General features: G+C 52.2%; 4 protein-coding genes across 4 annotated transcripts; 3 read left to right on the plus strand and 1 right to left on the minus strand.

The window, feature by feature from the left end:
* Positions 1–271: 271 nt before the first annotated feature.
* LOC122928278 (interferon-inducible GTPase 5-like) lies at positions 272–9,779 on the minus strand. Its single transcript, XM_044280955.1, has 3 exons — positions 9,587–9,779; positions 2,735–3,378; positions 272–2,039 (listed from the first exon to the last, which is right to left on the minus strand). The coding sequence occupies exons 2-3, from the start codon at positions 3,373–3,375 to the stop codon at positions 911–913; spliced, it is 1,770 nt and encodes a 589-aa protein (XP_044136890.1). The 5' UTR covers positions 3,376–3,378; positions 9,587–9,779; the 3' UTR covers positions 272–910.
* Positions 5,670–6,931, plus strand: LOC122925990 (nuclear transcription factor Y subunit beta-like). The gene is made up of 2 exons (XM_044277383.1): positions 5,670–5,702; positions 5,840–6,931. Exons 1-2 carry the CDS (start codon positions 5,670–5,672, stop codon positions 6,929–6,931), a joined length of 1,125 nt encoding a protein of 374 aa, XP_044133318.1.
* Positions 6,937–9,782, plus strand: LOC122925991 (serine/arginine repetitive matrix protein 2-like). Its single transcript, XM_044277384.1, has 3 exons — positions 6,937–6,969; positions 7,030–8,059; positions 9,712–9,782. The coding sequence occupies exons 1-3, from the start codon at positions 6,937–6,939 to the stop codon at positions 9,780–9,782; spliced, it is 1,134 nt and encodes a 377-aa protein (XP_044133319.1).
* Positions 9,783–10,244: 462 nt separating this feature from the next.
* On the plus strand, positions 10,245–17,589 carry LOC122928279. Its single transcript, XM_044280956.1, has 3 exons — positions 10,245–10,298; positions 13,419–14,067; positions 15,383–17,589. The coding sequence occupies exons 2-3, from the start codon at positions 13,427–13,429 to the stop codon at positions 16,425–16,427; spliced, it is 1,686 nt and encodes a 561-aa protein (XP_044136891.1). The 5' UTR covers positions 10,245–10,298; positions 13,419–13,426; the 3' UTR covers positions 16,428–17,589.
* Positions 17,590–20,553: the final 2,964 nt, after the last annotated feature.

A 20,553-nucleotide genomic window follows, 5' to 3' on the forward strand; every position in this document is an offset into this window, starting at 1 on the left:
GTGGTGGCTGTATATATCTGTATGTAGTAATCTCCTGAGCTCTATCTAGTGGTGGCTGTATATATCTGTATTTAGTAATCTCCTGAGCTTTCTCTAGTGGTGGCTGTATATATCTGTATGTAGTAATCTCCTGAGCTCCCTCTAGTGGTGGCTGTATATATCTGTATGTAGTAATCTCCTGAGCTCCCCCTAGTGGTGGCTGTATATATCTGTATGCAGTAATCTCCTGAGCTCCCCCTAGTGGTGGCTGTATATATCTGTATGCAGTAATCTCCTGAGCTCCCTTTAGTGGTGGGTGTATATATCAGTATGCAGTAATCTCCTGAGCTCCCTCTAGTGGTGGTTGTATATATCTGTATATAGTAAGCTCCTGAGCTCCCTCTAGTGGTGGCTGTTTATTTCTCTATGCAGTAGCCTCCTGAGCTCCCCTAGTGGTGGCTATATAATCTATATGTAATGAGATCCCCCTAGTGGTGGCATTAGGATAGGTTAACATTATCGAATCATTGTAGGGGGTTTTGACTTAGTACTCCTGCAGATCAGCTGTTTGAAGGAGCCATGGTTCTTGAGTAAGCGCTACTGTCTCTTCAATGATTATAACAGTCCATACAACAGACCACGTTCACTTGTTCTGTATACTGCAGCGATGTTGCATTCACGCAAAGCTGCAATATCTTGCTTTGCTGCTACTGAGTATACAGCGTGCAGTGAAAATAAAATAATCTGGAATTCAGGGTTCAGAAAGTCAAACAGGACCTCAAGAATTAGGGTCTTTATAAAGTACCGTATACTGTTTTGCAAGAAAGGAGTTTTTCTGTGGGTTTCTCAAGAACCTTCCACACAACTTATAGCTATGAAAGATGCCAAAAGTAGTGAGCAGTAATATTTATTGTATGCATGAGCTGCCATCTCAGTAACTTATGGTCTTAGGAGGTGATTGTGCTCTGGATAGGACTCTCTGTGCATCCTCCGCCATCGCTTCTAAACATCTGCTCAGCACTAAGTAGCTAGCATGAAAAGCAATTCCCCCTGTGGCCAAGGGACCTAGAAGAGGAAATCGATGTAAGAAAACTCCTGCCACCTCCAACCCGATTCCAGTAGCGGATCCTAGCATTTTCTGAACCAACTGGCGTGTTACCCCCTTCCCAGCGGGGCTCTGGATCTCTAACATTAGCTGGGGAACCGGAACTCCCGACTTATGGGAAAGGTTGGCCAGAGAGTCAGCATCCAGTCCAAGTTCTTGGCGATAAGTGTCCAGACGGGCAGTGAGTAAGGAAAGGTCACATGCTATGGCAACTCCAGGGATAGGCACACTAGCCACCAAGCTCGAGAGAAGGGCCACCTTCCAGACCTCTTGAGAAAGTGCTTCCTTTTTCTTTAAGATTACTTCAGCAGAGAGATTTGGAAGGGAGAGCATGAATGCTCGCAATTTGCGACTGGGCAGTTTCTTCTCTAGATAACCCAATAACCTATGAAATTCTGTCCCTGGAAGTCTAGTAGGAGATAGAACAAATACTTCATCTTCTCGTGGTCCTGGTGGCATCTCATCATCTTCACAGTCTTGGATGAAGACACTCTTCTTCCCCTCCTTCTGTAGCTCATGTACAAGAGATCTGTAACTACTCGAGGCCTCCTGCCATGGTGTGAGGAACAGCATAGTGAAGTCATATCGGCTCATGTGCACACTCTCCATATACTTTTTTGGCTGAGACTCCAGACTTTCCATTCCTGGGAGGTCCCACAAGCTGGCTTTAGGGTATTTAAGACAGGCATACTCAATTGGGTTTTCTGGATTTCCACCATGGGCCGAACCATCCTCTCCATCCTTCAAACCGCGAAGTGAATTCAAGATAGAGTGACGAAAGCCAGGGTTACCCCCCATTAATGCCAGATCGAAGCGGGTGTCCAAAAGAGAGTCCAAGCTGCTCTGGATGAATCTGACCATCTCCGATATCCCTCCTCTTTCTAGTGCAGACTGTAATTCAGCAATTTCTTCATAGTCAATCACTTCATAACCCTGTTGTTCAAGGCACAAGGCTCTGGTGGAAAAAAAGGATGGGGCATCGGTGAAGATGGTGGGACGGAGAAAACACAACCTAATAAAACAGTGGAATGTGTGCATGTAATTCCTCATTATTCTACACTGTAGAAACTAGTGGCTATCACCACAACACACCATGTCCAGTTCAGACTCCACAATAGTGTTTTTTTTTTTTTTAACCCTGTGTTTAAAGATTCAGTTCACTGCCCTAACCCTGTATCAGAATAGCTTGGCCAAATCAGTGTGGCCTGCTGTCCCCCACCCCATCTGGCACCCAACACCATATTTATTAATCCTTAAGTAAAATTACTTGAAGACTGAAGTTTCCATTTAAAAGGTATTGTCCCACCATAAGAAAGGTGATAAATATGTGATCGGTGGGGAACTCTCACTGATGATAAGAATATGTCTCTCTGAATCCCATATTTGTGGTGCCACTCAATTAGTCTCTATGGGGCTGCTTGAGAAAGCTGCGGATTCTACTCAGATTCTCTTTGAATTGATTGGCAGCATGCATGTGTGACCATCGCCCTTCATTTAGGGAATCGGGGAGACCATTCTCATGATCCTTGGGGGTTCCAGCGTTCAGATGCCCACTGATCAGATGCTTATTCCCTTATGCTGCGGATAGGCATTATGGTTGGACAACCCCATGCTTCTTCTACGTTGGCTACATGCTCACAGCTGACTTACCTGCCAAGTTCCTGTGATGTCTTCTCTATTTTGGCCTTCAGTGCTGGCGCATCCAATTGATATGGTTCAAATCCAGACATCAGGAAAAGCGATAAGGCTTCCTTCTTTGCCATATCATTAAATGGCTCAAGGAGGACGGTACGCAATGCTGACAACACTTCTACCCTGGAGTAGTCTTCCTTCATCCTTCTTTTTAGGGTGTGCAGGTCACAGTCCACCTTTGAGCGCACCAAACAGAGTTTCTTAGCCTGCATAAGGGCACTACTGGCCAAATCAACATGGACTTGTGTGAACTGGGCATCAGTAACCAGGAGGAGAAGGTCCGCCTCAGATATCCACTTCTCAGGAGAACCATCGTCCAGTGGTAGCTCCCAGAAGGTTAGACCAGGATGCAATGGATGAAGGTACAGTAAAGGGCCATCAGGCTTTTTAGGATTCAAAAAAGCTGCTCTCGAATGTTGGCCATTCTCATTGAAGCCCAGAAGGGCCTGTATTAAAACAGTCTTCCCAACACCTGGTCCTCCTGCAACAGCAACAGAAAAATCCCAGCAGTCCTCGAGAAGGGGATCTTCATGGCTTCCTTCATCTTCCAGTTGTCTGAGATCAACCTCCTTCAGGCTCAGCTCACTAAATGTCTCCATGACCTAGAAGGAAAAGTGACAGACGTTTGCAATACAGAGATTTGAAGATCACTTCTTGCTGTCACTAAATAGTAAAATTCTGGTTTACGTCCTGAAGCTGAAAATCCCTCCAGACCAAATGCTTCTCACAGCCGAGACTATAGTCATGGTCAAAAGTTTTAAGACTAACACAAATTTTTTTTCACACAGTTTGCTGCCTCAGTGTTTTTGGATCTTTTTTGTCGGATGCTTCTATGGTATACTGAAGGACAATTATAATCATATCTTAAGTTCTTTAACTTCAAACGTGTCAAATCCATCAAGTTTATACAAAGACTCAATATTTCCAGTGCTGACTCTTCTCTTAATTCTGCACCCCCCCCCCCTGGATGCTGGAAATCAACTTCTGGGCCAAATCCTGATTGATGAAGGGTTTATCACAGTTTCTGTGTTTTTGTTTGTCTGCCTACTTTTTGAGGCTTGACCACGGGTTCTCAATGGGATTTCATCTAGGGAGTTTCCTGGCCAATGAGCCAAAATTTCTGTGTTTTTTTCATCGAGCCACTTAGCTCTCACATTGTGACATGTCCATCATGCTGGAAAAAGCACCGTTCATCACCAGATTGCTCCCGGATGGTTGGGAAAACTTGCTGTTAGAGGAGGTTTTGATTCTATTCTTTATTTATGGCTTAGTTCTTAGGCAAAATTGTGAGTGAGCCCACTGGATGAGAAGCAACCCCACACATGAATGCTCTCCAGACGCTTTACTGTTATCAGGACACAGGACTCATGGTAGCACTCACCTTTTCTTCCCCAGACAATCATTTTGATGTCCAAAATAGTCTGCATGGGGCTTTATCAGAGAAATAACTTTCCCCAAGTCCCCTGCAGTCTAATTTCTATACTTCATGCAGAATGTACGTCTGTCCTTGATGTTTTTCCTAGAGAGAAGTGGCTTCTTTGCTGCCCTTCTTGACACCAGGCCATCCTCCATAAGCCTTCACCTAACTGTCATGTCAACATTAAGCATCCTGAGACCATTCATGTGTGGGGATGCATCTCATCAAAGACACTGGACTCACATTTGCCTAAGAACACTGCATAAAGAATGAGATCAGAACCTTCTCCCAACCATCCAGGAGCTGCTTACCATCGAGGAGCAGCAGCTTCTCCCGACCATCGAGGAGCAGCAGCTTCTCCCGACCATCGAGGAGCAGCAGCTTCTCCCGACCATCGAGGAGCAGCAGCTTCTCCCGACCATCGAGGAGCAGCAGCTTCTCCCAACCATCCAGGAGCAGCAGATTCTCCCAACCATCCAGGAGCAGCAGCTTCTCCCAACCATCCAGGAGCTGCTTACCATAGAGGAGCAGCAGCTTCTCCAGACCATCGAGGAGCAGCAGCTTCTCCCGACCATCGAGGAGCAGCAGCTTCCCCCGACCATCGAGGAGCAGCAGCTACCCCCGACCATCGAGGAGCTGCTCACCATCCAGGAGCAGCAGCTTCCCCCGACCATCCAGAAGCAGCAGCTTCTCCCAACCATCCAGGAGCAGCAGCTTCTCCCAACCATCCAGGAGCAGCAGCTTCTCCCAACCTTCACCTAACTGTCATGTCAACATTAAGCATCCTGAGACCATCATGTGTGGGGATGCATCTCATCAAAGACACTGGACTCACATTTGCCTAAGAACACTGCATAAAGAATGAGATCAGAACCTTCTCCCAACCATCCAGGAGCTGCTTACCATCGAGGAGCAGCAGCTTCTCCAGACCATCTAGGAGCAGCAGCTTCTCCCGACCATCGAGGAGCAGCAGCTTCTCCCGACCATCGAGGAGCAGCAGCTTCTCCCGACCATCGAGGAGCAGCAGCTTCTCCCGACCATCGAGGAGCAGCAGCTTCTCCCGACCATCGAGGAGCAGCAGCTTCTCCCGACCATCGAGGAGCAGCAGCTTCTCCCGACCATCGAGGAGCAGCAGCTTCTCCCGACCATCGAGGAGCAGCAGCTTCTCCCGACCATCGAGGAGCAGCAGCTTCCCCCGACCATCGAGGAGCAGCAGCTTCCCCCGACCATCGAGGAGCAGCAGCTTCCCCCGACCATCGAGGAGCAGCAGCTTCCCCCGACCATCGAGGAGCAGCAGCTTCCCCCGACCATCGAGGAGCAGCAGCTTCTCCCGACCATCGAGGAGCTGCTCACCATCCAGGAGCAGCAGCTTCCCCCGACCATCCAGAAGCAGCAGCTTCTCCCAACCATCCAGGAGCAGCAGCTTCTCCCAACCATCCAGGAGCAGCAGCTTCTCCCAACCTTCACCTAACTGTCATGTCAACATTAAGCATCCTGAGACCATCATGTGTGGGGATGCATCTCATCAAAGACACTGGACTCACATTTGCCTAAGAACACTGCATAAAGAATGAGATCAGAACCTTCTCCCAACCATCCAGGAGCTGCTTACCATCGAGGAGCAGCAGCTTCTCCAGACCATCTAGGAGCAGCAGCTTCTCCCGACCATCGAGGAGCAGCAGCTTCTCCCGACCATCGAGGAGCAGCAGCTTCTCCCGACCATCGAGGAGCAGCAGCTTCTCCCGACCATCGAGGAGCAGCAGCTTCTCCCGACCATCGAGGAGCAGCAGCTTCTCCCGACCATCGAGGAGCAGCAGCTTCTCCCGACCATCGAGGAGCAGCAGCTTCTCCCGACCATCGAGGAGCAGCAGCTTCTCCCGACCATCGAGGAGCAGCAGCTTCTCCCGACCATCGAGGAGCAGCAGCTTCCCCCGACCATCGAGGAGCAGCAGCTTCCCCCGACCATCGAGGAGCAGCAGCTTCCCCCGACCATCGAGGAGCAGCAGCTTCCCCCGACCATCGAGGAGCAGCAGCTTCTCCCGACCATCGAGGAGCAGCAGCTTCTCCCGACCATCGAGGAGCAGCAGCTTCTCCCGACCATCGAGGAGCAGCAGCTTCTCCCGACCATCGAGGAGCAGCAGCTTCTCCCGACCATCGAGGAGCAGCAGCTTCTCCCGACCATCGAGGAGCAGCAGCTTCTCCCGACCATCGAGGAGCAGCAGCTTCTCCCGACCATCGAGGAGCAGCAGCTTCCCCCGACCATCGAGGAGCAGCAGCTACCCCCGACCATCGAGGAGCTGCTCACCATCCAGGAGCAGCAGCTTCTCCCGACCATCCAGGAGCAGCAGCTTCTCCCAACCATCCAGGAGCAGCAGCTTCTCCCGACCATCCAGGAGCAGCAGCTTCTCCCAACCATCCAGGAGCAGCAGCTTCTCCCAACCATCGAGGAGCAGCAGCTTCCCCCGACCATCGAGGAGCAGCAGCTTCACCCGACCATCCAGGAGCAGCAGCTTCCCCCGACCATCGAGGAGCAGCAGCTTCCCCCGACCATCGAGGAGCAGCAGCTTCCCCCGACCATCGAGGAGCAGCAGCTTCTCCCGACCATCGAGGAGCTGCTCACCATCCAGGAGCAGCAGCTTCCCCCGACCATCCAGAAGCAGCAGCTTCTCCCAACCATCCAGGAGCAGCAGCTTCTCCCAACCATCCAGGAGCAGCAGCTTCTCCCAACCTTCACCTAACTGTCATGTCAACATTAAGCATCCTGAGACCATCATGTGTGGGGATGCATCTCATCAAAGACACTGGACTCACATTTGCCTAAGAACACTGCATAAAGAATGAGATCAGAACCTTCTCCCAACCATCCAGGAGCTGCTTACCATCGAGGAGCAGCAGCTTCTCCAGACCATCTAGGAGCAGCAGCTTCTCCCGACCATCGAGGAGCAGCAGCTTCTCCCGACCATCGAGGAGCAGCAGCTTCTCCCGACCATCGAGGAGCAGCAGCTTCTCCCGACCATCGAGGAGCAGCAGCTTCTCCCGACCATCGAGGAGCAGCAGCTTCTCCCGACCATCGAGGAGCAGCAGCTTCTCCCGACCATCGAGGAGCAGCAGCTTCCCCCGACCATCGAGGAGCAGCAGCTTCCCCCGACCATCGAGGAGCAGCAGCTTCCCCCGACCATCGAGGAGCAGCAGCTTCCCCCGACCATCGAGGAGCAGCAGCTTCTCCCGACCATCGAGGAGCAGCAGCTTCTCCCGACCATCGAGGAGCAGCAGCTTCTCCCGACCATCGAGGAGCAGCAGCTTCTCCCGACCATCGAGGAGCAGCAGCTTCTCCCGACCATCGAGGAGCAGCAGCTTCTCCCGACCATCGAGGAGCAGCAGCTTCTCCCGACCATCGAGGAGCAGCAGCTTCTCCCGACCATCGAGGAGCAGCAGCTTCCCCCGACCATCGAGGAGCAGCAGCTACCCCCGACCATCGAGGAGCTGCTCACCATCCAGGAGCAGCAGCTTCCCCCGACCATCCAGGAGCAGCAGCTTCTCCCAACCATCCAGGAGCAGCAGCTTCTCCCAACCATCCAGGAGCAGCAGCTTCTCCCAACCATCCAGGAGCAGCAGCTTCTCCCAGCCATCCAGGAACAGCAGCTTCTTCCAACATCCAGGAACAGCAGCTTCTTCCAACATCCAGGAGCAGCAGCTTCTCCCAACCATCCAGAAGCAGAAGCTTCTCCCAACTATCCAGGAGCAACTTCTCCCAATCATTCAGGAACAGCTTCTTACGACCATCCAGGAACAGAAACTTCTCCCAACCATACAGTCTCCCGACCATACAGGAGAAACATCTCCCAACCATCCAGGAGTAGTGTTGAGTGAACTTTGTGTTTCAAGTTCGGCGTACAAGGTTCGGGTTATCTAAGAATTCTGTTAAGGATTCCACTACCATGGACCATAACTTATATGGTCCGTGATAGTGGAATCCATATCTGTTAAGGATTCCACTACCATGGACCATAACTTATATGGTCCGTGATAGTGGAATCCATAATAGAATTCTTAGATTACCCGAATCCGAACCTTGTACGCCGAACTTTAAAAACACAAAGTTCGCTCATCTCTATCCAGAAGCAATGTGGTGATGAACAGTGCTTTTTCCAGCATGATGGACACCATGCCTCAAGATAAAAGTGATCAATTAGTGGCTCAATGAAAAAAACGTTTAAATTCTGGGTCCGTGGCCAGGAAACTCCCCAGACCTCAAAAAGTGGACGGACAAACAAAAATACAGAAATTGTGATGAACTGCAAACACTGATTAGGCAAGAATGGGTCTCCATCAGTCAGAATTGGACCCAGAAACTGACACCCAGCATCCAGGGTGAATAAAAAGTCGGAAAACTGTGCCATGCGACCCTTTTTTTTTTTTTTTTTTTACACTAAACTGGCATTAGTAAATGACCCCTATTTAGTCTTTGCATAAACTTGAAGGATTTGTCAATAAAAGTTAAAATGCTTCAGAAATTCTTAGGGTTGTCCATCAGTTACCATAGAAACATCTGACAAAAAGATCTAAAAACACTGAAGGAGCTAACTATGTGAAACCCAAAAGTCACGATGACTGCTACAATTGTATCCAGGCTCGGCAATGGTCTGTGAGCTGATACATTGTAACAAAGTCAGCTAGCTGCTGTGCTGTGTAGCTCTCAGACCACTGCTGGTGCAGGGAAGGCTCAGATGTGAGGAGTCGCCCCCTCTGAAACCAGCAGGTTGGGACGGTTTTGCTGTAATTTCTATGTGGGACCTAAGGGCGCCTTCACACGCAGCAGATTTTGTTGCAGAATCCGTTCCGTTTTGGCAGGAAGAAGAAAACCTGCTGTGTGTGAAGGAGCCCTACTAGTATAGGGCGGTGGTCTCCAACCTGTGGCTCTGCAGCAGGGCTCTGGTCAGGACAGAGTTAACAGTCCCCGCACCCTGGGGGCAGCTAGAGCCATTATTGGGGCCTCTGCACAGCTTTAACTCCTTCCTTTCTGGAATGCACAATTGAGAAGAAGCACTCCTCTCTAGCTCTTGCAGAACTACAGCTCACATCAGGCCACATGCTGGGTGTGTTAGTTCTGCACCAGCGGGAGGGGCACGGGCTGAAGACCATTACACAGTGTATATAAGGTAAGGAGCATCATGCGAATGTACAATTACAGCGCAGGGAGGAAGGAGGGGGAAGGGTTACAGGGAAGATATCGAGCCCCCATTATAATAGGAGCGGGGGAGGGAATTAGGTAAATATAGTAGAATTGATACAGGGTGGTTACAATGTATCACAGGGGGGCATGCAGCAGAGGCGTGATGCAGGGGGACGTGGCCAACAACATGGGGGGTGGAGGGGGTCCCCTTCTTTCTCACTGGTTTCAGGTGCAGCAGATCTCCTGGTGGCAGGGCCTTCCTCCAGCAGCGGCTGTATGTCTGTGTCTCTCCTCCTCTTCCTCCTCCTTCCTCTCACATGTTCCTGTTTTCATTCCTCTCTGCAGTGACGCTGCTGTATCTCCTCCCTGACCAGCGCTGGGCACAGCCGAGGCCTGAGGGCTGCCAACAACAATAGCATCTGACCGGGCAGGTAAGTACACATATATATATACCCCTGTACCCCGCTATGCCCCCCGATATCCTGCTGTATCTCCTCCCTGACCAGCGCCGGGCACAGCCGAGGCCTGCCAACAACAATAGCATCTGACCGGCAGGTAAGTACACATATATATACCCCTGTACCCCGCTATGCCCCCCGATATCCTGCTGTATCTCCTCCCTGACCAGCGCTGGGCACAGCCGAGGCCTGAGGGCTGCCAACAACAATAGCATCTGACCGGCAGGTAAGTACACGTATATATATACCCATGTATCCCGCTATGCCCCCGATATCCTGCTGTATCTCCTCCCTGACCAGCGCCGGGCACAGCCGAGGCCTGCCAACAACAATAGCATCTGACCGGCAGGTAAGTACACATATATATATACCCCTGTACCCCGCTATACCCCCCGATATCCTGCTGTATCTCCTCCCTGACCAGCGCCGGGCACAGCCGAGGGCTGCCAACAACAATAGCATCTGACCGGGCAGGTAAGTACACATATATATACCCCTGTACCCCGCTATGCCCCCCGATACCCTGCTGTATCTCCTCCCTGACCAGCGCCGGGCACAGCCGAGGCTGGCAGGTAAGTACACATATATATACCCCTGTACCCCGCTATGCCCCCCGATACCCTGCTGTATCTCCTCCCTGACCAGCGCCGGGCACAGCCGAGGGCTGCCAACAACAATAGCATCTGACCGGCAGGTAAGTACACATATATATACCCCTGTACCCCGCTATGCCCCCCGATACCCTGCTGTATCTCCTCCCTGACCAGCGCCGGGCACAGCCGAGGCCTGCCAACAACAATAGCATCTGACCGGCAGGTAAGTACACATATATATATACCCCTGTACCCCGCTATGCCCCCCGATATCCTGCTGTATCTCCTCCCTGACCAGCGCCGGGCACAGCCGAGGCTGGCAGGTAAGTACACATATATATACCCCTGTACCCCGCTATGCCCCCCGATACCCTGCTGTATCTCCTCCCTGACCAGCGCCGGGCACAGCCGAGGGCTGCCAACAACAATAGCATCTGACCGGCAGGTAAGTACACATATACATACCCCTGTACCCCGCTATGCCCCCCGATATCCTGCTGTATCTCCTCCCTGACCAGCGCCGGGCACAGCCGAGGCTGGCAGGTAAGTACACATATATATATACCCCTGTACCCCGCTATGCCCCCCGATACCCTGCTGTATCTCCTCCCTGACCAGCGCCGGGCACAGCCGAGGGCTGCCAACAACAATAGCATCTGACCGGCAGGTAAGTACACATATATACCCCTGTACCCCGCTATGCCCCCCGATATCCTGCTGTATCTCCTCCCTGACCAGCGCCGGGCACAGCCAAGGCCTGAGGGCTGCCAACAACAATAGCATCTGACCGGCAGGTAAGTACACATATATACCCCTGTACCCAGCTATGCCCCCCGATATCCTGCTGTATCTCCTCCCTGACCAGCGCCGGGCACAGCCAAGGCCTGAGGGCTGCCAACAACAATAGCATCTGACCGGCAGGTAAGTACACATATATACCCCTGTACCCAGCTATGCCCCCCGATATCCTGCTGTATCTCCTCCCTGACCAGCGCCGGGCACAGTCGAGGGCTGCCAACAACAATAGCATCTGACCGGCAGGTAAGTATATATATATATATATATATATACCCCTGTACCCTGCTATGCCCCCTGATATCCTGCTGTATCTCCTCCCTGACCAGTGTCGGGCACAGCCGAGGCTGGCAGGTAAGTACACATATATATATATACCCCTGTACCCCGCTATGCTCCCTATATCCTGCTGTATCTCCTCCCTGACCAGCGCTGGGCACAGCTGAGGCCGGCAGGTAAGTATATATATATATACACACTAGCAGAAGGACGCGGCTTCGCTCGGATATATTTCATTTAATGTTTGTGTGTTGTTAAAAGATATCGACAGTGTCCCCCATAACAGTGACCTCCACAGCACCCGCCCCTTTAACAGTGAGTTCCACAGTGCCCCGCCACTTTAAAATGGGACCTCCACAGCAGCCCATCCCCTTAACTTTGGCCTCCACAGCAGCCCATCCCCTTAACTTTGGCCTTCACAGCAGCCCGCCACTTTTAGGGTCCATTCACACGTCCGCAATTCTGTTCCGCATTTTGCGGAACGGAATTGCTGATCCATTCATTTCTATGGGGCTGCACGATGTGCGCCCCGGATTCGGAAATGCGGACCCGCACTTCTGGGTCCGCATTTCCATTCCCGAAAAAAATAGAACATGCCCTATTCTTGTCCGCAATTGCGGACAAGAATAGGCATATTCTATTACTGCCAGCGATGTGCGGTCCGCAAAACACACACGGACATGTGAATGGACCCTAACAGTGAGTTGTACAGCACCCCGCCCCCTTAACAGTGACCTCTACAGCGCCCTGCCCCTTTAACAGTGACCTCCACAGCGCCCTGCCCCTTTAATGCTAGGGCTACACGACAACATATGTCGCGCGACATTTTGTCACAACAATTTTTACAATGATAGTCTATGGTCCAAGATGGATTTTGCGCGACACATGTCGTCGTGTAGCCCAGGCCTAAAGCTGACCTACAGCAGTGAAGAAAAATGGCCGGGTTGTTATGGAAACCTGGAGTAAAACTGTGTGTGGAGACTAAGGGCCTGCGAGCTTCTATTGGCTGATGAGGGTCATGTGACCGTGTGTATGGCAGTTGCAGGCTTGTATTGTCTAATGCAGGTCATTTTTGGGGAATATCTCAGGAACGGTACGTCCTAGAGAGCTGAGACCCCACAAGATTTCTTTCCCGGTAGCAAGGGACGTGTATACCAAGTGTCGTTAAAATCGATGGTTGCGTTTTTGAGTGATCGTAGAACATACATACGTCCTTTATATATATATATATATATACCCCTGTACCACGCTATGCCCCCGAATATCCTGCTGTGTCTCCTCCCTGACCAGCGCCGGGCACAGTTGAGGCCGGCAGGTAAGTACACATATATATTCCCCTGTACCATGCTATGCCCCCCCCCCCTCCAATACCCTGCTGTCTCGGGCAGACCCCTGTGTATGATTGTGCCCCTTTACAATGTAACCTCATAGCTGCCTACTATAATCGTCATCATCCCCTTTGGCTGTGACCTAATGAGAGTGATACCCGGGGGGCAGCAGGGGCACAAACTGATCCCATGTAGGACCCCGGTGCTACGTGTATGAGGGACAGTCATCGCCTTGGTGACGGAGAACAGGACATGGGTGTGATGTAAAGTTTTGCAAGGACTGGAGGCAAAATAGCAGAACCCAGTTATTTCTAAAGTAGCGCAAGGGTCTCGGCCCCTCATTACTCTGCTGGCACCAGTGGTCTGGAGCCCCCTCCCCCACCTTCGCTCCGGTCCACCACTTTGATGCAAGTTGTCCTAAGTCCTGATTAATCTTTTATACGATGCTATTTTTGAGAGCCGGGCGTCACGGTGCCCTCATTGGCAGCTGGTGTTGCTTACTCACCGCCATGCCCGGCCCACCCTCGCCGCCGACCCATGATGTACGCTCCCTCTTTCTGTTCTCTATTTTAACCTCTGAATCTTTATCTTCTTGCAAGAATCCGACATGGCCGAAGCTGAGATACCTGAAGATGTTGGGTCTGGACCAGCGGCCCCTGAGACCCCGCCAACCCCAGAATCTCTGCACTTCACCGTCGCCATCATTGGACCGAGGGGTTCTGGAAAGACCACGCTAGTCCGATCTCTTTGTAACCGCACCGAGCAGTTCACTGCTAGCTTCTTGGACTCTTATTTTAGGGGGGAGGACGGAGACCATGGCGTCCAGCAGCACACTTACCCACCACTGCCCAACGTGACTCTCCTCGACTGCCCAGGGTATAAAGCTGGCGACCCTGCCTCTGTATACATAGACAGCATCAAGCCTGACGGGGTGCACTGCCTGGTGCTAACATTCGGGGAGACCGTCACTGACGCAGACCTGCAGCTTCTGGGGGCCACAAAACATTTAGGGAAACCCGTCTGTGTAGTGCAAACCCATATTGACCTCACCCTGCACACAGAAAAGAGACAGCAGGGGAAGGGTTACTGGAGGGGGCAGACGCTGACGGCCCTGAGGGGTAAAGCGCAGGAGCAGCTGGGGGCACTGCCAGGATCCGGTGTCTTTCTGGTGTCCGGTCTAGAACCCCAGAACTACGACTTTCCAGGAATGGTGGATTACATCGAGAAGGAGATCCTGCAGTGGAAGAGGTGAGCGATGAGGGCTCCAGCAGGGGACGCCCTCTCTGACATCCAGATTCCCTGTCTGAAATCCGGCACAGAGGGGCGCTGCTACAGGCTGGGCGGTGCAGCTACCGCTACGACACCCGGAGGGTATAGGGCACTCCCTGGGCATTGTATGGTGCCACCTGTCCAGCATGAAATGGCAGCTCTCCAAGTCCGGCGTCAGATCAGGCATGAGAAAGAGGGGCAGGCACCTCTCCGGACATGGCTGTTGTAGTGACTGCCCCCATGTAATAACTATTCTCAGGACCCTATGCTAGGCCATTCCTATATTATTCCTCCTAGCAGTTGGGAGTGAATAGCCAGCAGGATGCTACCAGTTAGGGCTCATGCACACGACGGCAAATAAGAGATCCGCAAAACCCCCTCATTATTTTTTTTTGTGGCCTCATTGAAGTGAATGGTTCCGCAAACAGGTCGAAAAAAAAAAAACGGACACAAATTAAGTTTGTGTGCATGAGCCCTTAGGCTTGTGTCCCTGCTGTCAGTGCCAGCCTGTGCAGGGACACCCCCCACCTGGTAACACCCACCTGGACCTTCATTGCAAACTGCTAGCAATTCATTCATAACTTCTAGGAGGAATAATAAAGGAAAGGCGCAGCATAGGGCGGTGAGAATAGATGCTCCAGAATTATCGCATGGGGAATGCAAGTACTTACTGCAACAGACATGTCCGCAGTGTAGACTGTCTGCAATTGTTAAAGGGGTTCTCCGAGACTGGAAACCCCTTTTCTTATAGGCAGGCAGGGTGTAGGGGTTAAAAAACGAAATCTCACCTGGCTCCGGCACTCCGGGCCTCCTCTGCTCCCGGTCCCAATCCACGTAGATAGCGCCGCAGGGACCAGAAGCAGAGGAGAAGGGAGTGCAGGCAGGTGAGGTTTATTTTATTTTTTTAACCCCTGGCTGCCCGGTCTTGGAGAACTCCTTTAAAGGGGTTGGCCATTAACATTTTTCATCTGTCCATATCAATGTATGACGACTGGGGGTGATGATGATGTCACAAGGACGGGCCCCCCCGAATCCCAGTGTGAATGGAGCAGTAGTGCGCATGTGTGACCACCGTTGCATTTATTATGGGACTCGTAGGAATGGACGTGGCCCACGTGCACACTGCCGTTCCAGTCGTGCGAGGTCCCAGCAGTAGGACCCCCAAACCATCAAAGCATTTTTTGCATCAGTAGTGCAAAATCAATGGAAGACCAATGGGACAGCTGGTGGTAAAAGCTGCCCCCGTGGTCCAATCCTGTTGGATGGCGCTCATGGCTCGTCTTTTTGCTTGCAGGCCCGTCCCTTTCACCACTGAACCCCAATGTCAAGAACTGGTGTCGGTGTTTGAGGTGCAGTGCGACCAGGAAGGACTTTCCGAGTTCTGCTCGCTGCTCAGCATCTTCTTAGACAACCCTCCTCCGGTCTCCGCTGTGGTGGGCGTGACGGGCAGCGATAAAGAAGCCACAGTCACCGCTCTCTGTGAACCGCCGCTTTCAGGCCTCGTTGTGAAACCCCTCCCTGGTCCCGGGACACCCCCCATGTCGGTGGAGCAGTACCTGCAGAACCTGCAGTCCGAGGCCTGTGACGTCTACTTGATTCTGGGCTCAGGGATGGACAACAGCTCCCGCGCCATACTGGTGGAAGCCTTGGTGGCAGCGGGCAAACACTGCATGCTGATTGGTGGAGAAGGAGATAAGCGGCACAGACAGGATGCCAAGGGGCAGGAGGAAGGGGGTAAAAAGTGCCATCCTGGGACAGACTTACCTGGACTGAGGGTAGCGTTGGAGAAGGGAGCACCACAGTTGGTGAGGGAAAGGTTGCTTCATGCCATCCCCGCCATCATTGCCCAGCTGGTACGACGTGAGCGGAGGAGGCTGATGATGGCGATATATGAGATCTGCCTGGATCTGTGTGCCAGGGCAAGTCAAGGGCATTTGCAAGATGCCCTGGCCACCATGTCCTCCAAGCTGTCCTCGTTCCGCGCACGTTACGGTCTGGATGAAGATTCCTTAACCCTGATATCCCAAGTGACCGGGTGCAGCACAGAGGACCTGCGTACTGAGATTCAGTGCCCCCTGGCACAAGATCCGAGCGCGGATCAACTGCTTCAACTGACCTCCCAACCGCTTTCCCTGACGGAGCTCGTCTGGAGTTATGTGCCACACTGGGGCGGAGGAGAAGAGACCCCCACCAGACTGTCTCCAGACCGTACCTACCGGCTACTGGTGGAGGCCGTATGGGGCATGGCGGAGGATGCGGAGAGGGTACTGCTGCATGGGTGTACCAATCAGAAGGTGGCAAAAGAAAAGACTGCCTTCTGCCACTGGCCCTGTGTGTGATCTCGTTTCTCCAGAGCCGTGGCCCCCATATTTATGCTTCAATGTACCTGTGTCTGGGTGGCAAGCTTGGCATCGCCCTAAACCCCATATAGAAACAATAGTGCCCATAGTAGTAATAGGAGGAATAAAATAAACCTGTGCATTGTCCTCATTGTGTAGCGTGCCTGCAGTAGACCTGGGCACCATGCATGGAGCTACTTCCGTCCAACTGCCAACGTGATACCCGGGTGTTGTGTATGCCAGGCTAATAGGAGGACGGAGATGGAGGCAGACGGCGTTCTTTCACGTCCTACCACTACTATCACTGACTATGCCAGGGGGACCCCGAAAATAACCCACGCAACCATGTGGGAGAATACCGCCACAATATGCCGGATAGCAGTACAGTCCCTACATTATACCGGGACCAGATATTATCCCAGCTCCATATAGCATACTGCCCCATCCGTGGCACTTGTGTGCTGCAATCATGCCCCATAGCAGTGGCTGCCACACAGCTGCGGTATTATTGTGGCAGGCAGTAGACTAGTACAGTGTCCGCACAGTAGTCACCGTCCACCAGGTTGTGTGTAGAGTCATACAGTAGTATAATGGGGGGACAGACACCAATGTCTGGTCCGTTGAGGCCCCCGGATTGCAAAGTGATATGGTATATAAGTACAGGATAGGGCGATATATAGAAATTGTGCCCACTGTAGCATTACAGTATGTACATGGCAGACCGCGTAGTAGTGCCGCACAACTGTCCACACTGGGATCGGTTGTCTGATTGCTGCCAGTTGTAAAGTCTGTACTCATACAGAGGTGACACACAATACATAGGGGGGCAGATAGGACTTGGGGTGAAGGCACACGTGGCACCGCGCCAGCCCGCACCTCTCCTGGTATATGAAGACAGCACTATCTCTGCCGTGTTATATTTACTTGGACTGTAGACACGGGGAGGAATGCACCGCGCCTGTCTACGGCCACAGGAGCGGAGGATGGCCAGGAGTGTGCGGTAGTAAAGGGCTGCATTCTGCATGTGCGTACGCGGCTACAGTGGCTAAACTTCAGCAATCTGCTTGAAAACCAGTCGTCCCCACACGTCCAGCATGTCCTCGCACCGGTGCGCGCAGGTGTCTTGTAATTATAATGTCGCTAATAAACAAGCTGTTGTCATCACGGTGGCTGTGAAACGCGTCTGTGTCGTTCCGATGGTCAAACCCGTCATCGCTACAGAGATCAGCAAAATGGGAAAAGAGAAGGAAGCGGGCAGCTGCTCTGCGGAGTCGGGTGTCAGGAGCTGCCCACTGTGACCAAGGTGATGTCTGCAGCTCTAGGTGCCTTCAGGTCCTTACACCCCGAGCCTGGAGCTAAGCTAGACTGTGCACCCACCCCAGATTCCGGGCCGACCGCGAATTTAAAGTGGCCCCATGTTGTAGGGCCAAGTAGGCAGGGCCGGCCACACTACAGTACAGCACAAAATACTGCCACCCCGCAGAACCGAATACCACAGAGCAGCACTAAATACCACCCCGCAGAGCCAAATACTACAGTGCAGCACTAAATACCACACCGCATAGCCAAATTCCACCCCGCAGAACCGAATACCACCGCTCAGAGACAAATAGCACCCCGCAGAGCCGAATACGACCCCGCAGAGCCTAATACCACCCCGCAGAACCGTATACCACCGCGCAGAACCAAATACCACCGCGCAGAGCCGAATACCACCCCACAGAACCGAATACCACCGCGCAGAACCGAATACCACCGTGCAGAGCCGAATACCACCCCACAGAACTGAATACCACCCCGCAGAGCCTAATACCACCCTGCAGAACCAAATACTACAGTGCAGCACTAAATACCACCCCGCAGAACCGTATACCACCGCGCAGAACCGAATACCACCGTGCAGAGCCGAATACCACCCCACAGAACTGAATACCACCCCGCAGAGCCTAATACCACACTGCAGAACCAAATACTACAGTGCAGCACTAAATACCACCCCGCAGAACCGTATACCATCGCGCAGAACTAAACACCACCGCGCAGAACTAAACACCACCGCGCAGAGCCGAATAGCACCCCGCAGAACTGAATAGCACCCCGCAGAGCCGAATACCACCCCGCAGAGCCTAATACAACCCCGCAGAACTGAATACCACCCTGTAGAACCAAATGCCACAGTACAAAGCTGTAGCATCATCCTGTGGACGGCGATACAGTTGAGTTCAGTGGGGCCCCTGGCCAGGCGATAAGTGCCTGAGGCTCCTACATTAAAGGGGTTCTCCAGGCTTTTAATACTGATGCCCTTTCCTCGGGATAGGTAATCAATATCAGATTGTGGGGGGGCCAACACCTGACACCTCCGCCAATCAGCTACATGAAGGGACGGCGTGCACAGTGCGCACGTCCCTTCTCTCTGCCCGCTCGCTGCTGCCGCTTTACCGTGGTCAGAGCAGCAGCGGGCAGGAAGAGAGACAGGAGACGGCACGTGTACACAGCGCGTACCTGCTCTTCATCCAGCTGATCGGCGGGGTGCCGGTTATCGAACCCCCACCGATCTGATATTGATGACCTGCCCGCAAAACCCCTTTAATTAATGCTGAGAGCTTTAGATCTTTATGTACCTGGCTGGCAGCCATGAGGAGGGCGTGGGTGGCCCCTGGGCATCGCCCCACCGGACATTTCCCTGAAGGGTCTATGCCAGTCCGCCCCTGCCTACATTTAGTGTATACGCCGGGAAAGGCTCCCAGTCTGTCTGTTATACTGGGCCCCATTTACCGACGGAGGCCTCAGCGATGTCCTACTGGCCACTGTCATGGTGGAATCCATTGGTATACATTAGTGGAGCAGACTGAAGGCCGCCATAAAACCGTATACCGTACATGTATTCATGAGGCCCTGCAGTGGTCAGACTCGGAATATGGAGCCCATAATGTGCCTTCTATTTGGGTTTTCTTTTCTGATGGAGTCCATATAATCCTGCACACGCCCCACTGCATCCTGTGCTGTAATACGGAGTTCTCCCTGGATACTGACCCTCGAGCGCCATCCTAACGCAGCACATGGACGGCCTCCATGTCGGATCCGTGCTCACAGGATTAGGCCTCATACACATGGCCAGGTCTACATTTCATTCTGCAACTGATCCGCAAAATGCATATGGATTCCGTATTATTCTACTCCCATCTACTGAATGGCTATCGGCATCCTGAGATGTGGACTAGAAGAAGGCCACGTGGATCCAGAAAACAATACGGTCATGTGAATGAGCCCCTATAGTGTGAATGATCCCTTACAGAGCGAATGATCCCTTACAGAGTGAATGATCTCTTACAGAGCGAATGATCCCATACAGTGTGAATGATCCTTTACACTGTCAATGAACCCTTACAGAGCGAATGATCCCCTATAGTGTGAATGATCCCTTACAGTGTGAATGAGCCTTTACAGTGTCAATGATCCCTTACAGAGCGAATGATCCCCTACAGTGTGAATGATCCCTTACAGTGTGAATGATCCCTTACAGTGTCAATGATCCCTTGCAGAGAAAATGAGCCCTTACAGAGTGAATGATCCCTTACAGAGCGAATGATCCCTTACAGTGTGAATGATCCCTTGCAGAGAAAATGATCCCTTACAGAGCGAATGATCCCTTACAGTGTGAATTATCCCTTACAGAGCGAATGATCCCTTACAGTGTAAATAATCACTTACAGAGTGAATCATCCCATACAGTTGTGAATGATCCCATACAGTGTGAATGATCCCTTACAGAGTGCACAAGCCTTTGGACCATGAGAACATTTTAAGGTAAATGCCCCGCGCTCTGCGTACACGAATACGCTATATCCTCATATACAACACATATGAAAATACATTGGGGGTCATTTACTAGGACCGTCTTTTTCCCCCAGTCTTGGTCCCCCTTGCGCTGGCGGAGGATGCCGCCTGCCTCACTATAATCAGCCGTCCGTGCGCCAGGCTGAGGAACTACTGCACCCCATTACTGGAGGAGTTTGTCGCCCACCACTCCCGAATCTGGCACAAAGACGCCTGGGCAACAAACTGTTGTCACCCGGGTGTTTAAAAAGTTGCAAACAAAAGGCTTTTGAGATTTTTTTTTACATAA

Source organism: Bufo gargarizans, chromosome 2 (genome assembly GCF_014858855.1).
Source record: "Bufo gargarizans isolate SCDJY-AF-19 chromosome 2, ASM1485885v1, whole genome shotgun sequence".
NCBI lineage: Eukaryota > Metazoa > Chordata > Amphibia > Anura > Bufonidae > Bufo > Bufo gargarizans.